This window comes from Cheilinus undulatus, linkage group 18, assembly GCF_018320785.1.
Source record: "Cheilinus undulatus linkage group 18, ASM1832078v1, whole genome shotgun sequence".
Taxonomy (NCBI): Eukaryota; Metazoa; Chordata; class Actinopteri; order Labriformes; family Labridae; genus Cheilinus; species Cheilinus undulatus.
Window position 1 is genome coordinate 10,537,333 of NC_054882.1, and position 18,311 is coordinate 10,555,643.

The following is an 18,311-nucleotide window of genomic DNA, read 5'->3' on the forward strand; positions in this document are numbered from 1 at the left end:
GAGTAAAATGGAGACCAATAATTTAAATTAGGCTTTTTGAATGGGCTGATCCAAAACTAAAACCACTTTAGCTGCACAGATTTGGATGTAGATGTTTCAGTTCAAGCACTCTCACACATTCAAACATTCACTTCCTGTGAACCCAGTAAATAAAGCAATCCAGCATCTGGGCTTTATCACAAAACAGGTTTAATTTAATATCTCTTTATTTTTTAAAATAATTAAACATTTGTATTTCTCCAACCCTTTTTTATCTTTTTTTTCTTCAGTTTTTAAATCATATTACATCTGGGCCGTTCTAAAGCACACATTAATTCTGCGAGGGAGGAGGGGGGAGGTTCACCGTCAAAACTCCCACAGTGGTCTGCGCCGTGCCTTCCCTCTCTACTCCCCCCCTCCCTCCCTCCTTTCTTCTTTCCCTCCCCCCCTCTGACCCCTGACTCCCTACCCACCTACCTGCCCTCACCCTCACCCCCCTCCCTCCCTCCCTCCCTCCCCAACTAAAAAAAATATATCCAATGGTCAAAAGAAACTTCATCAAAATATCCAAAATGAGATAAAAACCAAGAGAAGAGGGGAGGAGTGAGAGACAGAAAAAGAAAAAAAAAACAGACTAAAAGGGGGGGAACACTATCATAAATACCAGGAAGTCTTGTTCCATAATACCTCTTTATATACTGGATACTCCTCTCCACAGTTTCCTAAGCAAAAAACATAGGCTAAATTACTACAAGATACAAGATTATCAGTGTACTGCATTCAATAACAATGTACAGGGTTGTCTTTTCTTTTTGTCACTGTTGTTGTTGTAATACTGTGAAGTCAACGCGGCGCCCCCCGGTGGGCGGAGGGTGGGGAGGAGTGGAGGCGAAGTGAGGCGAGTTGAGGTGAGGCGGGGCGGGGCGCTCGTCTTTTTCACAACAAGGGAGGAAGATATTTGGCGCTCCTCTGAAGACTTTTTTTGTTTTTATTTGTAAGTCCCCGTTACGGCCAGAGGGTACCAGTGCCAGACTGATACCTGGGATACCTGGTACGGCAGGTAAGGAGGGAGGGAGGGGTCAAAATTAAAGATGAATGAAGGAAGCAGAAAGATGAGCAATTCATGATGGTAGTCCAGTATTGTTAGAGAGGAGGAAAGAGGATGTAAGGAGAATAAATGAGTGTGTTTACATGCAGACTCTTGACTATAAGTATGTTAAATAGGAGCTAAAGCAGCCCAATATAAGGTTATTTACTCTAAAGCACAGCAGGATTCAATAGCCACAAATTCTGAAAATACAAGAGGGATTTGCAACTAAATCTGTGTTTAAAAAATCTAATGAAATTATTAACTGCTGCAATTAATTTTCACCACAGTAAAAGAGTCCACAGCTGTTTTTACAACTTCATTTTCAGTACAAAAATCAATGCAGTCCAGCGATTTCAGCCCAAAGTGCTCTCAGCATCAGTTTTTTTTTTTGTTGCATTGCTCTTGGCTGAAAATGGCTCAACTTTTTCCACAGCACTGCACTTGTCACCGTCACTTCTCCCTTAGGAAGATACCTTAAATAAGAGGCAGGACAGCTTTGGTGGAAGAAATACAGTTCATACTTGTCTTTCTGAGGGTAAAGTTTCCAAGCCAACAGCTGCTGTAAATGCTGGGATAAGATGTCTATGCTTCCTGTTTTCCTTTTCTTTAGGTAAAGAAAAATATTAAGCACAGACAGCTTTAATAAACCCTGCGACTTTTAAAAGCAGATGTCAACTTTCGTAATCTAGCATTAATAAAGCACTTTGAAATGGAGGCTGTGGACACGGGCCCTTCTGAAAAATTTTTAACTGGGTGATTTTTCTGCTCTTCACCAGTGTCGTTGTTGATAGCTTTTTTCACACATGCACTCCTTGAAAATTACAGAAAAATTCCAGCACTCTGCCACTGAAACTGTTCCGTGTCGCCTGGTCACACCTGTCCCTCACAGCAAGAAGTTTTCTCTGTGTGGCAACAGAGCAGTGTCAGAGAGGGAAAAATCTGGGGAAAGTTTGCCGTTTGCATTAGCAGCTCATCAAGAAAAATTCCAAAAATTTTCATTAGATTTGTGCATGTGTGAATAGAGCTTATGATGGGCTTCACATAATAGTTAAAGCTCCTGTAAGAAACTCTCCTGTGGCCAAAGTGGTGCATTTTATCTCTTTACAGATCCTTTCCTTTACAAAAATATCCCCTTTAATTCAACAATAAAATGCATCACTTACTGTGATTTTTTCATAGAAACTGGACATAAAGTTTATTTAAGTGTGATTTCAATCACTACATCTGACGCCTACCCCCCGGCAGGAATTTCAAACATTAGAAGTAACTTTAAGAAAATAATCACACTCACCACTGATGAGTCAGGTTCATTTTCTTGGGAAAAAAATATTTTTTAGTCTGTTTTTGTTATGACCTAAAAACTCATCACTGGAGCTTTAAGGGTCATTGGTTAAACCTACTGTTTAAGAGCATTTATGCACCATAAGGCCAAATCTGTTATGCCTTTTTGACCTCAGGATAATTGTTTGAATTGTAGTCGGTTTATTACAGAAATCTTATTCAAGCTAATTTTCTCAAGAAGCAATAATTGCATGTGTCGGTTTAATGTTGAAGCTTTCATTCTGACACATTTTCCCACCTCTGCAGGTTTATTTTAGTGACATATGGTGGCTTTTCTTAAAGCTAAGACATTAAGTGCATTGTCACAGAGACTCTGCAGAAGCAGCAGCTCAAAGTGCAAATGAGGGTTACAACTTTAAATTTTTAAGACAACCCAAACAACCCAAAAACATCTATTTCTAATCTGCTTTTTTGCTCTTAAATGCACCACTCAGGTTAGCAAATGTTGCTGTCAGATAGATCTTGAGGGAATTAGTTGTGTTTCTTTAGGGCTGAAAGGTCGTGAAACTACAAAAAAGAACGGCTGATGAGAAAAATTCTGCCAAAAAAGGTTCAAGAACCTCTGTGGAATCAATCTTAGTCGCATGTAAACACACTCAGAGAGGAGATGGTCATGTGTGTATAAAGAAAGCCCCTGTTGTTGTTTTTAAATGTGGATTTGATCAGTTTATTCCCCCATTTAAAACAGGAGGAACATGGTGAAAGATAGGCAGGGCTAAAGAGAGGCGAGGGAAGTCCTGGAGGAACCTTCCAGAGGGAAAGGGGGGACCCATTATCAGTTCGGACATCCCACACTGGGACAGAAATGACAGACGCACCATTAGAGAGGAGGGAGGGAGGAAACAGAAAGATGGAGGCAACGAGAGGGAAAGCAAAGAGAAGGAGCAGGAAAATAAAAATTACATACAGGACTGTACTGAAGAAGAAGAGAAGGGATGAAGAGTTTAAATCAATCTATCTTCTCTTTTTTGTTTTCCAAGAGTTCATTTCATGTCCTACAGTCCAAAAGTTTTTTTTTTGTTTAAATTCCCCTCCCACACAAGTCATTTTCTCATTTTCTATTTTTTTCTTCCTTTTTTTTATTATTATTGTTTTGTTTTTCCGTTTGCAATAATATCAGCTTAAGGGAAAAAAAGAAAAAATAATTATTTACAGTGCTGTTGAAATAATGAAAACAGACGTGATGAATCTACTGTAAAGTAAGTCGCACAAACACAGGAGAAAAAAAAAACATAAGAAAAAAAAAAAAACAATTAAGAAACCAGCGGGCGCTCCGTGTCGATCCACAGACGATGGCCTGAATCGGGGATTTTCTCAGAGCTCTGAGCAGACATGGCTGATGTGGAAGGGGAGGGACTCAGGGTAAGGATGGAGGGGAGGGGAAGTCACAAGGGGAGAGTATTGGGAGAGGGGGAGGGGCAGAGGGGAGCGCGGCGCTGTCTTCGTTAAGTTGGGATGATGCCGTCACTCTTAAGGCCCCGCTTCAGCTCCAAGTCCTCCAGCTTCTTCCAGAGCTCCTCCCGCTCCTTCTCCTTCTTCTTCTCACTGGAACAGAAAAACAACATGAAGGACAAATTAAATTTCATGATGGGGACAAATAAGCCTGGTGTCAACCTTTGGAAACCTTCACTCCATCTCTAATAACTTCAGTGGCACAGATAAGAGTGGATGTATGCTGCTGTAGACCAACATTTCTGCCTGCTATGGAAACAATAAGGCAGGACTACATGCTGTGTGCGTGACGTTTTTTACAGATTGGCACAGTAATGGAAAAATGAGTTAAAACTTTGAGTTAAAAATGAGCTTTTCTGGAATACTGTGTGAAACGTCACATTTCTTGGCTTCATGTTAAGGTCAAAATTTCAGAAACCCTTGTTTTTAACTGCATCCAAATTTTGGAAGAGTTGAGAACAGCTATTTCATAAGGCAGATGAGTACAAGTGGAATAAATTCATCAAAGTTTGCAAGAAATGTCTAAGTTGCAATGAAAAAAAAAAGGCAATCAAAAGTTTAGGTGCAATTTGGACAGTCTGCAAAGGGTTGCCTGCAATTCCTGGAATCTTATGCTGCATTCAATTGTACTCGGAACTTGGAAAGATCCGGGTCGAAAATTCAAAGTCAAATCAAAGCTGAAATTCTGGTATTGTGATAACTCATGACCATGCAGACATGTAGAAGGTGCAATGTTTAACATTTTACCATCATAATTTATCATTTTTAAATGTCATTTTGATGTATTCCCTTGTTTAAAACACAAGGAATGGGTTGAAAGGTATGCAGCACTACCTTTACACTAATATCTGCTAACTGGCACTAAAAGACAAAGTTCAGCTAAGGGTACTAACAGGTGGTTATAAAGCAAAGGCATAACTGTGCATTTAAACCTTCTGAGGGAGTAGAGTAAGACTATTCTCTTTATTGAGTACGATGGTTTGGTTCTCATATATAATTCTTTATTCTGGCTTTTGTTTCTGATTTCTTTTCCTTGTTTTCATGCTCATGTTTCTGCTCCCTTGTTCATTGTACTTCTTAAGCTTGTGTTTCTACTCTGTAGGACTGTGAGATTTAATTTCTACTGAAGCATTATAAATAAATGTGTCAGTATTACTACAGGGGCCAAAGGATGAACAAATCAAGCCCCTCAACTGGCTGGTGATCAATCCCGTGTTTACCCAAACTCTCACCCAATGGCATGGACAAATCCATGAGAATTCCTCCTGAGGTGAACACTGACATTTGTGCCAAATTGGTTCATTTACGCCTCGTTTCCACATATGTGACTTATGTCTGTAATCCATAAATAAACGGGCAATGCCCCCTAGCCATTGTGTTTACTGGAATCTGTGTTTACTGGAATTCCGAATGGGGTAAGCTTACCTAACTTGTTTAGCTATTCAAATGTTTGTTTATATGTTAAATAACCCATTTTTAATCAAACCGTCCCTTCCACTGTTCACTTAAATGTTAAAATATAACTGACATTACCAAAATGATCCCACAGCACTTCATATCCACTGATACATCCTGCTTTATTTCATATCAAAGTTGTTAATATGACTGTACTTCATATCAAGCTGATAAATATGACTCGTCTTTGCCTGTTTTCTAGTTAGCTAGCACACTGCCATACAGTATCTCCAAAATCTACCGCAAAACGTAATTTTTTTTTACATACTTGTGGCACATTAAAGACGAAAATATTACAGAAGGGAGGAGTTTCGCAGGCAGGTCGGACAACACAGAGATTCAAATAGGAATGGATGGACTTGCAGTTGACCTCCGTAACCGTACATATATGAAAACGAGGGGTAATTGTTACACTGTTTATCCAATATAGTTGACTTACTTATATGAAAAATCCAAGGATAACTTAAGTCTTTTTGTTTTGATCACTTAGAGTATGAGAAAAATGTATCCAGCTGATCTGAATCAAAAGGGTGATCCAACCACTTGAAAAGCAAGATTTAGAAATGTTGAACTGTAAAAAGAAAATCTGGGTTTGATTTACGCTTGTATCAGCCAGTCATGTGAGTTTTGATATCAGAATCAATATGAGAATCATAAAATCTATCTAAACTTAGTAAACAAACAAATTAGCCTGACTTCTGCAGCTCTTCCTATTCCTGGTGTTTTTACTAAACTCTTCTTGAGCTCCTCCTGCTGTGCCCCACTCTTAAATCCATCCTGATAACTGTAAAGTGTGATCATAACGCTGTTGTTTTGTTTAGCAGCTCCCTGCAGCACAGATCAAACTCCATCACATTATTCAGTGTCTGGCGTGAATATGAGCAGCTTCTTACCGCTGGCGGTCTGACTTGTAAGTGGCTGTAAGTTCATCGAATAAGGTACTGTTCATCTCCATGAAGGCCTTCAGTACGTTGTACACCAATGCCACGATCGCCCTGTGTGAGGAAGAGAGAGAGATCCCAGGTCACTTCTCTGGCGACATAACATAAAGGTTTACAGCTCCTGCTGATAAAAAGTCAGTGAGTTCAAGAGCAACTAGTGGACTACCTCTGTAACAAAGTTGATTTTTCATGCAGATCATGCTTGATCATGCAGATGAAAAGATGCAGCTACAACTGAAACCCTCAAATGACCTGTGTCACTAAACTTAACTCTCTACGATGAGATGTGATTTCTATGCATAATCAGTATTTTTTTTTTTTTTCAAGCACACAGTGAGCAGGGAGCAGATTCTCTTAAAAACACTTGCTTTGGCATTTATTTTTCTTTTACAAGGTTATGCTTTCTTATACCGCACAACGTTTTGTTTTCTGCACCAAAGAGACGCTGTTCTCAGCCGTTTACTGTAAACAAAGCCCTCATGTGGCAGAGAAAGCCTAGTTTGTACTCAAGCTAACACAAAAAAGATAAAAATCAGAGGGAAACATGAGGAGAGCAGCTGATAATGCTGCAAGACAGCAAAAACAGAAAAGACACCAAACAGCTGTGGGCACAAACTGAGGGTGAAAACCAGCTTAGACAAAAAACAAACAAACAAAAACAGTTTCTATCTGATTAAAACCTAAGAAGAATCAGTCTTATCTGTTTATCAGAGCTACAAACGATTTTGATTTTAACATCACTTACGGGTTCCAGTGCTCTTTGGAGATCCTGTAGAGGCTGGCGAACATGATGGGCAGGATGACGCTGGAGTTCTCCTCAATCAGACTCATGATGTACTCGTTGTTCCAGTAGTACAGAGCTCTCTCTGCAACCTGGAGGAAAGAAACCAAACAGTCAACATAAAACACCAACACCTTCCTGATATCCTGTGATAATAATCTAATGGAGATGTTTGCAAAGAGCCTTCAAATGTATAATTTATGGTGAAGCCTGCAACTTTAGAACTGACTGTTAAAATGAGCCTTATTTCATTCCTCTTAATAAACTCTGTGAACACTTATTTCAGCGAGGTAAATCAAACTGATAGTGTGGTCCTGAATATGTTGTCACACTGTCACTCACCTGGAAGTGTGGGCTGGAGACACATCTGGAGATCTGTTTGAAGAGCGGCTCCTGGATCTTCACAAACTGTGTTGGTTCGATGACGTCCAGGATTTCCTCCAACTCCCCTAGAAACATCACCTGCACCGCAACACGGAGGAAAAGTGTCACTTCACACGCAGACGCACAAAAGTCACTCAAAAGTACAAAACAAAACAAGCCTCACCTCTTTTTGACTGCAGGTTTTTGGCCAGAACTTCAGTAATCCTCTGATGACCTGAGGACAAAGAAGAGGAAATGAAGTTCATACTGACTGTTGCCTTTGTCATTAAAACAAAAGTTGTTTAATCTCCACTGAGTCAAACTGCAACAAAATCCTCCCAGGTTTTGCAACTCCTGTTTTCGCCACAGGGAGGCACTGTCTGCACCACTTATTATTACACTGAATGCCATTTCTCACTAGGACAATTGGAGTATGTAGCATGACTAGATATTAAATGGTCACCAAGAAAACTTGAGACAATTCACCATGGTAATAGTAGTTTGGATAAGAGAAAACCAACCAGGATTGATTGTGAACAATCCATGTAATTCTCCAATTAGGCAAAGACAGCATTACTAAAAGAACTGTGTATGTAAAATTGACTATGTACTTGTTGATACTTACTGATTCTGTTAATGTTGGGTCTTTCTCTAGGAACTGTACAATGCAATACGCCAACTGCAGAAAGAGAGGACACAACATGTTAGAACTAAAGAGGCTTCTGCAACACATTTACCCTCTTAAAGTAGCTTACATTAGCCAAACACATAAACAACAACATCTGGAATTCAGGTGATTGATTCAAAACACTACAGAGAGAACCGGACAAAGTTTCCACATTTTTAACTTAGTGATGTAAATGTGTATAGTTTATAAAAAACTAAATACTTCATTAAAAGCTTCTGTCCCTGACTGAGCTTCTGCAGAAAAAAGCAAACAAGCCAGCATGTAGAGTTTTTTTTTTTTTTTTTTAATTTTCAACCCTTAAAAAATGAGTTCAATACCGTTTTGGGCTTTTATAATGGAATTTGCAAGGATTTTTTTTATGTTTGCTTGTGTGGACCACAGGAAGAGAAGTTCCTGCTTCTGTAGTGACTAAAGGGGATCCAAACAAATACATAAAAGAAGCGCTATTTACTTAAAAAGTTAGGACGCTGTGCAAAATGTAAATAAAAACACAGCATAATACTCTGCATTCAAACATTCCACCCCATATTTTAAAAAACAGCAAAGATGACATATTGGACACACAAACTAAGAAAATTTCAATGTTTTAAGAAAAGGAATTTTATATTTGCAAAAACTTTCAAAATAAGTTGCAGCTAAAGACTGGGAAAGTCGTGAATTGCTTGACGAAAACACCTCATGGAACATCTAGAAATTAATCCATCAAAATGAAATTATCCTTAGATTATTCTTATTCCCTTATGCCCAAATCTTATCTTCCGAAGAGACTTATTTTGTGGATCTTACAAAAAGTTTGTGTTGCCATGGAAAGTTAGCACTAATTTAAACCATTGGCTCCAAACATGGGGTACAGGACCCCCCTGTAAGAGCGCCAAGAATCTAAAGGGAGGTGTGAGGCTTTGACTGCTCTGAGGTTATCAAAATTGGATTTGCCGGTGTTGCTCAGTTTGTAGAGCAGGCGTCCATAGGCAGAGGCTTAAGTCCTCAATGCACTGGTCTCAGGATCGATTCCTGGTGTGGGTGCATGTCTGCCTCCACTCTCTATCTGTTTATTTCCTGTCTCTCTTCAGCTGTCCAGTCAAATAAACACAAAATGCCCCCAAAAAAATCTTAGAAAAAAAAAAAGATTACTACATGTTAACTTAAATCAAAATAAACACTTACAGAATACAATATATCATGGTAATTTGGTAATAAAACATACTCAAACCTAATTTCTTGGGGTTTTATCTATTAAATCTGTATCGTTGATTTCTGACAAACATGCATCACGCCAATTTAATTTGGGTCTTGCAGGGGCTCAGCTAGTCTTTGACACAAGAAAGGGGGGCTCCAAGGAAAAACTGTTGGGAACCATTGATTTAAACCTCTATTTTTCTTTCCAAATACCTCACTTTATTTCCAGAACTGTACAGCTTTAGCAGACTACACTAATGTCAGCATCACATACTTAATATTAGCATTGCTGTGCAATAATCTGCTCAATCACTGCTTGGCAGGGTGATTTTTGTGCCAGTTCCTAGTCCCCTCACCAAACTTCCAGCTTGGTTATATACAACTGCAACAGACCTTATAATGTTAGCGTTTGAGCTGATAAATATTGAGCAGCAGTTGATTAAAGGAAAGAAAAGGACAGGGGAATTTCTTGCATATATATATGAGGAAATGCATGTCTGATATTTTCAAACTAGCAGGTAGATTTAAGAGATTATATCGCTGTCTGCAACCATTTATCTCATTCTAGTACACTCAGTATGTTCACATGCTACTCAATGGACCAGTCACCTCTCTTGTAGTTTGTGTTGTATTGACAGGGAGCTGTATTTTTGAAGAGGTGCATATCAGATACATGCATATGCCTCTGCTTAGACTGAGACTTTGCAGACCAATGGTTTATGCTACCGCACAGATATGAATCAGAAACACTGACACATAAAACCCCCACACCTGCATAACTTTAAAAGCCTCAGAAGGTTAAGAGTTTAATATTCATAACCACTTGAAAATTCGTGCACCAAACTTTCTGGTAACATAACAGCTTTTGATCGCGTCACATTCTATATTTTTGAGGATGTAAAACAGGAACACTTTTGGCATATTTGCAAGAAATACTTGATTTTTTTACCAAGTAGATGTAAAGACACAAACATATATTACCTGTGCGTGGAAGAGGGACAGACTCCTGACAGTGTGGAGGGGGATCAACACTTTGACCAGAAACTGTTTATGCTCTGATTTCAGTGGCAGAGCGAAACCATTGATTATACTGGGAAGAAGAAAGAGAGAGAAAGAGAAAATATAAACATAAATTAAACATGACCACATGAAAGAGAGTCATTGTGAAGCCTTTGAAAGCAAGGAAGATCAATGAGAGGTGGACAAAAAGAAGGCTGTTTATATGAGGGACAGAGCCTGGAGAAGAGAGACGGAGACGAAGCTCATGGAGATCTGCTGAGACCTTCAGGCCAATGAAACGGATGCTACCGTAAATCTCCTTTTGGAACTAGTGTCCTACATTGTTTAAACTGGAATTAAGTTTTTAAAGCTTTTATTGAGAGACAGAATGTAGAAAATAGCTCAGTTGCAAGCTGTTTTTAGAGTTTATGATCAAAGGTAGTATTCGATCAATCAAATAACAGCCTTTGTAGCTTCTTCCTAAATCTTTTCCATATGTGGACCTACATTTATGTCCTCAAAATGCATCAACTTAGTGTCCTATAACCTTATTCTGGTTAAATAGTTCAGTAAATTTATTAATAACAGTGGGTAATAACAGCAGGAAGGTATATTTCAGCTGGATAAATCAATTATTACTTACATCAGCAAATTCATTTATCAGCCAGAGAAAATAATCATCCTCAGCCATGTCTGCATTTAAAAAAACACCATAGAGCTCCTGACACAGAGCTGATATCCTGCCTTTGTAAGTAGGTTCTTTTTTAAAGGATTAAAATGGATTAAAAGACTGCTGGGGATTAATTCATTTCTTCTCTCAAATTTAAATTTTTCTCCTGACTCTACCCTTAACCTGACTTCTCTACTCCGTAACATCCGGTTTTAAGGAGCTAAATCGTGCAGCTTTGACCCGATCTGCAGTCCTGTGTTTAACAGCGACATTAGACAGAAAATGTGTGGTTAAAACTTAAAAACAGGCAGATTCCAGAGTCGAGATCAGTTCTGTGGGTCCACATACCTTCCGAGGATCTCCAGCAACTCAGCCACCCCGTTGAAGTGCTCCGTCTCATAAACAAAACTGCAGAGTGGAGAGAGAAGGAGGTGGAGGGGAGAGGAGACAAAAGACAGGAGACAAATGTGAGACTGAAGGAGAGAAAAGTTAAACAAATAAAACTAATGAGCAAAAATGAAACTCTGATATACCAAGGAGGTCTGTTGAATGTTAAAATAAGATTTATAGTCATGTGTTATGATTTTCATTTGGCTGAAAACAGAAGCTTCCTCACCTCACCAAGCCAAAATCACAGCACTAGCACTATGTTAAACTAGTTTGACATTTGCTTAGGGTGTTTTTAGGCCTTTCATTATTGTGTTTTTATGCTGTTCTTCTTTCATTCCTTGTATTTTTATCTGTGCTGTCACTGACAAAGAGCTGCTAAACTGCCTTTTGTTGCATTTTTGGCTGTAATAATCTTTTCTGCTCTATTTTTACACAGCGATTTCTGTGAATAAACATCAAATTAAAATTAGAAAAACTGCATTCCTTGTCCTTGGATTGTACCATCATTTGTGGTATTTACATAGTGAATGGGTACCAATTGGAAAGACGTGTTAGCTGTTCAGGAACATTGAGGAAAGTTTTACAAAAAAAATTTTCATCTGCAGGACTTTATTAAACCAAACACTAACTCTACATTGAAGTAATTCTAATATTACAGTTTATTTGTAAGGCGTAATTTTCCACACATTATCTAAAGAAAGTGAAAAAAGGATGGGAATCTGCTCTTCCACAATTATAATGTCTCATCAATTTGCAATAAATGTTCATGTCTTATTTTAATATCTTACTATTTGTTGGTATTTCCGTTCATATTCAGGGTATTTAATGTGCTTTCTTTTCCATTTTATGGCCTCAAACGTGCCAGTAATATGTGCTTTTCACTACTTGACGCTTAAACTATTTCCAAAAAGCATTATTCTCCAAACCAGCACAACATCAGTGGAAAATGAGAGTATTTTTGCACTTTTCTGTGATACTGGATACCTGAAAAACTTGTTTGATACTACATTAGGGATTCCGTCAATTATCTAGACCAGTGTTTCCCTACCATTATTCCTTGGAGACCCTCCTACAAGCACTTAAGAAAAGCAGAGCCCCCCATGACCCAAGAGAGAAGAAAAAGTGATACACTGCTGCCAAAATCAACACAGATTTTAATTGTTTCACTGACAAAACCCTCAAAACGGCCTATGCATGCTTTTCTTATCTAAAGACCTATGTATAATCTAACTTCTTTATCATGGTTTTAGTTAATTTTTATAAATGTGTCACTTTTTCTTCTCTCTTGGATCCTCTGTGTGTGTTCGGGGGGCTCCACTTTTCTTAGGTACAAAAGGGGGGGGTTAAGGAAAATGGTTGAGAAACACTGATCTAGACCGTGGCAGTTCACCTTAGTCTAATCCTTACAATCATTGTCTGATTTGCCCCACCAGCATTACAAAAGTGCATCTGCAATATGTGACTGAGCTTCAGAAACTCAAGCGACAGGAGACTAAGCCTTGAAACTGTATTTTTTCTCCAAGTAGGAACTGTTTTCCAGGATTGCACCGCCATGTCTCTCTAATGCGTGTGGCTGCATAGTGCGCTACCTTAATGTCCAATGTAATATGCTGGCAGGCATCTGACTGATAAGACTGAAATTTAGTCAGAAGTATCACTTTACAGAAGGTAATAACAGTTCATAGCAGATAATAAAATATGTTAAAAACTCTTTAATAAAATGATTTTCAATTCTAGCTGACCGAAACAGTCACTGATTCACACCAAAATAAATTGCACCTCTCGTGATGCAGTTGTCAGTAACTAAATCAGATTGATTACACATTGCGAAATCAGGGCAATGCGACAAAATGCATAGTGACTTTTTTTTTTTTTAATAAAGGGGTAAAATGTCTTCACAGAAATGTTTCAAAACAATAAAATCAGAGCAAAGTCACCTCTTTTATATGTTGACAAATTAAAACTCTTAAATAAATGGATAAAAAATAAAACTAGGATATTTCAGATGTTTTTGATGAATTGTCGACTCACCGTAGAAAAATATTATTGATCTGTTTTCGTATAAAAGCCCTCAGCCCCAGGAATTTGCCGTAGATTCTATGCAAGACTGTCTTCAGGTAGTCTCTCTCCCGAGGATCCTCGCTGTCAAACAAGTCCAAGAGCTGCAAGTTGGAAACAAGAAGAGAGCAGAGAGGACAGGAATAAAATAAAACATAAATCAGAAAAAAGGCAGGTGATATTAAGTCAAAGGGACACAGAAAGGACAGCAGGGAAAAAGTACAATGACAACATGAAAAAAGAAAAAATGACAGTAAAAACAAAAGCTTTAGTGAAAGTGACAGCGGGGGATTATTTGTAGCAGACTCTGTGACTCACCTGTAGGACAAACTTCTGGTCTATGTACTTTTTGGCAATGCTGGGCTGGAATTCCTGACTCTCCAAGAATCGGATGAAGAACTCATATACCAACTGAAAAGAGAAGAAGAAGAAGAAGAGGAAGAAGAGAAGGGTGGAGGGCGAGGGAGTGCAGAAAACATGTTAAGGTTAAAACAAAACAACTAATGTTTAGGTACCAAACTTCTCTGATCAGCTCACTGATGTGCAGGAGGACTAGCTGCAGTTTGTCTAGTTTCAGTTCAAGCCAACTCAGGAACAAAAGTGACTAACTCTTGACATAAACTAAAGACAAGTTTCTTTCTGTGCAACAACAAGCTGATTACAAAATACAAGCATAATCCTGACATGTTTAATTCAAAGTGAGAGCCCTTAAACTAACCCCATAAACACTGGGACTGGAGCGGATTCAAGGGGGAGGTCAAAAGGGAGAACGGTCACAGAAGGTTCAGCGCAAGGTGGGATCAGCTAGGAACAAAACATATTTGGATCGGCCAGGATGTGGGGGAATAAAGAGGTTCTAATCGGGGGAGAATAGTTTGGAAAAAAATAGGCAAGATGAGCAAAAACAAAAAAGAACAAAAAAGGTTTTACCAGGAAGCTTCTCCTTGAGATTTGCATCTCATTTCTAAAGGAGTCCTGGGCAGCAGGCACACAGAGAAGGAGGAGGGGAGGTGAGAGACAAGAGAGCCTGGCTCTACACATGGACCCAAGACTAAACCCACCCAACCACCAGAAACACAAACACAGACACCAAATCTCTGGCACAAATGCTACTCAAGTCTTGTCAAAGGTTCAGAATTTTAGGTCTCTTAAACAGGAAGTATATCAAAAGCCCTCATCCATGTCTAGTTGGTTTCATCTGTACTCAAACAGAAATGTAAAAAAGACAATGTATGGCTGTTGATTACTGTTGACACGTTGTGACTGTGCAGCATCACAAAATCACGTTGGAAAACTGAGGCTTTAAACACAGACTTTATAAAATAAGATGAACAACATAAGAGCTCCCCAAAAGTGAAACCAATACATTTGGAGCTTACATTACTGGCTGGCGGCAGTCTTGTTCATAAGCTCCACCTCCTCTGTATTGTCAAACTTAAAATTCAAAATACATTCCAATGGTTTTTGCTCCAACAGGTGTTCTGTTATTGTGGCTTCTAGTAATCATGTTTATTCATGAACATGTGTTCATTTTTTCAGACAAGTTTTGTTTTAAACTTATCTGATGCAACAAAAAGACATCGCATGAATGACAGCATGATTGAAACTAGGAATGCAGTGTGGATTGTTGTAAGGCGGCATAGATTAGTGATATTACTTGCAAAATTATTTCCCATTTTCTTCATTTAAAAAGTTCCCAAAGTTAACTTTGATTAAATGTGAAACAAAGACATCTATAGCCGTACTTGCACAGGATTTGTATTACCCAGGGACCTCTTGTAAGACAACTTTTAGAGGATATCTTTGTTTTTAATCCCGTGTAAATCTATCATATCTGTAATTAACAGAGGAAAAATTACAGGGTAAATCCCCTGCCACATTTCAGCACACATAGAGGTCCACAGGTAATACCAATCCTGTGCGAATCGACATCTCTGTAATTTATGCTGGTAATTGTGTTTGTTTACGGTATGTGTGGATTTTTCTGAAATCCTTACTAGTGCCAGTTTCTATTTACAAATGCCTGATCTTACAGCAGTGTTATTTAGCCGTACATTTCAAGCATAACACAATTCAGGATTTGAAATGTATCGCCCAGCATTCACTGATTTGACTTCAACAGCTTATCAATTTTCTTCCTTTCTCTCTCTGTCAGATCAGCTGCAGATACACACAGGGGACTTATGCAAACATTGATGCATAATGGGAGAGTTAGGGGGGATATTTCACTGGTTTACTGGTCATGTGGATAGCCTGCTACAGATTTTAAAATGTCAGAAATATATAAAGAGAAAAAACACTGCTGCACATGTTGTCTATTGGAATCCCTGGTTAACTGAAAATATAGGACACATGAAGACAACATCACATGCAGAAAGCGACATGCACAACATTGCATTTTTTGTGCAGAACTTCCTCCAGGAATGTCAGTAAATTTAAGCGCATTACAGACCTCACTTAGCCCATGCAAATGCACAACAAACACTAACACCAGGGAGTTATTCACAAATGATCAGAGGTTCACAGGTAATACTAATCCTGTGCGAATAGTACTGAATAGTGATGCCTGTGTAAAGTCAAACTGCTGATTTATTGGCCCAGATACATATCAGGCACACAACTTAAGCCACCATACCACCATCAGGAAGTAACATCCTTTTGTAAAGAGCTCAGCAGAAGAACTGTATTTTGTATTTTGATTTTTAGTTCAGTGAGTGGAGCCAACAGTCCTCCAGGTACTGGCTGGAGGTCCAACTCTTAACCCTTGGCACTTTGATGCACATCTACCCCACCTTCTTCTCCCAATATATCTTGCCTATCTTCAGCTGTAATATCAATGAATACAAAATGACCGAAAATTAGTGAAAAAACTGAACTCTCAACGGGTGTGTTTCTACTAAGTGGTATGGTTCAGTTCAGCTCCTTACAGTGAACACTTAAAATTTTACAATAAAAGGTACCAACATAACCAATCTGTACTGTCCTATGTTCTGTCTATACTCACTGCAGTCTGTTGATTGGTTAAAAGCATTGTCACTTTCCATCCTGTAGCAGCACAATGGACTTACACAAAATATTCCATGTTTTGTAATGAGCAAAAAAAAGTTTATTCCCTCATTTTTTTCATAAATACACTCTAAAAGGAAACACTGATGTTCTATAAACCTTGTGCATAAGGCACTGATTAGATTGAAAGGTGCTCAATCTGGATAACAAGTTATGAGCGAAAGTGATGTGTTGGTTACAAACAAGCCAAAATTGGTTCTAAGAGCCGGATTTTTATTTGAGCAGCGGTTCAAAAGTTACCTTTTTTCCATTTTTGTAGTTTACTACACATAAAGAAGCCAAATTGGTACTGAATGAAGAGCTGGTTGAGAGCCAAAGGAATGGCTCTTATGTCTGAGCTGAGCCAAATAAGCCAAAAGAGCCAGGATTCCCATCCCTTTGAGCGAGACAGACATTGGCTGTGGAAATGTAAGCAAGATCAAAGTGTACTGTGCCAAACTGTGCCAGACTGTACTGAACCAAACCAGACTGCTTGGCTGAAACACACCAAAAGATAGATAGCAAGGTTTGAAACTATCATACAACACACAGCCTGAAAGCTCTACTCAGAAAACGTTTTACAACCTTTGCTATTGAATATAACACTAAATAACGTTGGGCTGCTGAAGAGATAATATAGGAATCTTCATTAAAAGTGGTCTTTTTCACATTTCTGTTTTGGTACAAATAAAACAAAAACTACTGTATTATTTGGTTAATTAACACACACAGACACACACTTTGGGCTGGGTTATCTTACCTGTAAGTGTGGCCAGGAGGCCTCAAGTGTGGGCTCGTCTTCCTCGGGGTCAAACTCATTACTGTCACTGGGCGGAAGGGTCCGGAATATGTTGTGAGACACCTAGAGCAAAAGATGGGACACTTAAACTCATCTATGGTTCAGTGTGTTACCTGGAACACATTTTCACTGCTAAGATAAGAGCACTGTATCTGTGGTATTGTAAAATAAGACATTGTGATGCACACTGCAGAGCTCCCCAAGTCCTAAAGATGATTTTTTCATTGTTTTTACCCACTATTACCTCGGTAAAAATATTTTTAAAGTAGTGGCTTTTGACTATTAAAACTTCTGTCCTGATCATACGCTCATTCTGATACAGAGCTTGACTTCTGTTTTCCACTTAGTCGACAGTGATGCGTTTACATTTTGACCTTTGTGGTGATCTAATATCTTGAATTTATATAGCGCCTTTCAAGAAACCCAAGGACGCTTTACAGGAACACAACTAACTGAAATATCACAATATGAATCCAAAGCAACTATGCTCTTCATTTATTTTCACTTAAACTAAAAAAACAGAATGCTCCTGTAAGTTTAAAGGGTGATCTTTTTGTTTAACTTGAATTTCTTTGATGTTTCGTCTCATTTTTTTCTTGAGCAGTCTCTGAGGTTTCTTCTGTGATACTCTGAGTTACATCAGCGTCTCACATGACTGTGTTTGTGGGCATATCAGGGGCACGAGACAGTCGGAAAAGAAAGTGGGACAGGAGAGGACTGGTTTGAGTCTAATCTGTCTGTACTGGACTTGTTTATCAAGGCCATGCTGTGTCAGCTCAGATCTGAGCAGCACTGATAGCTTTAAATAGCATGGATAGCTGCTAAAATGCTATGTTCAAAGGCCTTTTCCATTATAAAGCAACCCTTAAGAACGTATTATCCTGCTGTTTGAAAGACTGGTGGTTAAGAAGATGTCGGCCTGCCATTCAGGTAATAATACATAATCTGAGATGACAATAATTTGCTCTTTTATTTTTATTTTAAAACAAGGTGGCAATGTCTTTCATATTCATGGCTATCAATTCAAAATGTTTAAAGATGGTCTCAAAAAAGTGTAGGCCCTTTCAAAGGACCAAGTCTGTCA

The 18,311-nt window shown here is 38.7% G+C and overlaps 1 protein-coding gene across 7 annotated transcripts in view; it reads right to left on the minus strand.

Annotated features, from left to right (window-relative positions):
* Nucleotides 1-501: 501 nt before the first annotated feature.
* ppp2r5eb (protein phosphatase 2, regulatory subunit B', epsilon) overlaps nucleotides 502-18,311 on the minus strand; it is an 87,939-nt gene continuing 70,129 nt past the window's right edge. For all 7 annotated transcript variants that reach the window (XM_041812320.1, XM_041812321.1, XM_041812319.1 and 4 more), the window contains 11 exons: nucleotides 17,189-17,290; nucleotides 13,702-13,794; nucleotides 13,357-13,487; nucleotides 11,284-11,343; nucleotides 10,248-10,356; nucleotides 8,028-8,081; nucleotides 7,587-7,637; nucleotides 7,382-7,501; nucleotides 7,004-7,131; nucleotides 6,211-6,312; nucleotides 502-3,955 (listed from right to left, as the gene is read on the minus strand). In XM_041812320.1, coding sequence (XP_041668254.1) covers nucleotides 3,856-3,955; nucleotides 6,211-6,312; nucleotides 7,004-7,131; nucleotides 7,382-7,501; nucleotides 7,587-7,637; nucleotides 8,028-8,081; nucleotides 10,248-10,356; nucleotides 11,284-11,343; nucleotides 13,357-13,487; nucleotides 13,702-13,794; nucleotides 17,189-17,290 — 1,050 coding nt within the window. In that variant the 3' untranslated portion in view covers nucleotides 502-3,855. The remainder of the gene's footprint in view (nucleotides 3,956-6,210; nucleotides 6,313-7,003; nucleotides 7,132-7,381; nucleotides 7,502-7,586; nucleotides 7,638-8,027; nucleotides 8,082-10,247; nucleotides 10,357-11,283; nucleotides 11,344-13,356; nucleotides 13,488-13,701; nucleotides 13,795-17,188; nucleotides 17,291-18,311) is intronic.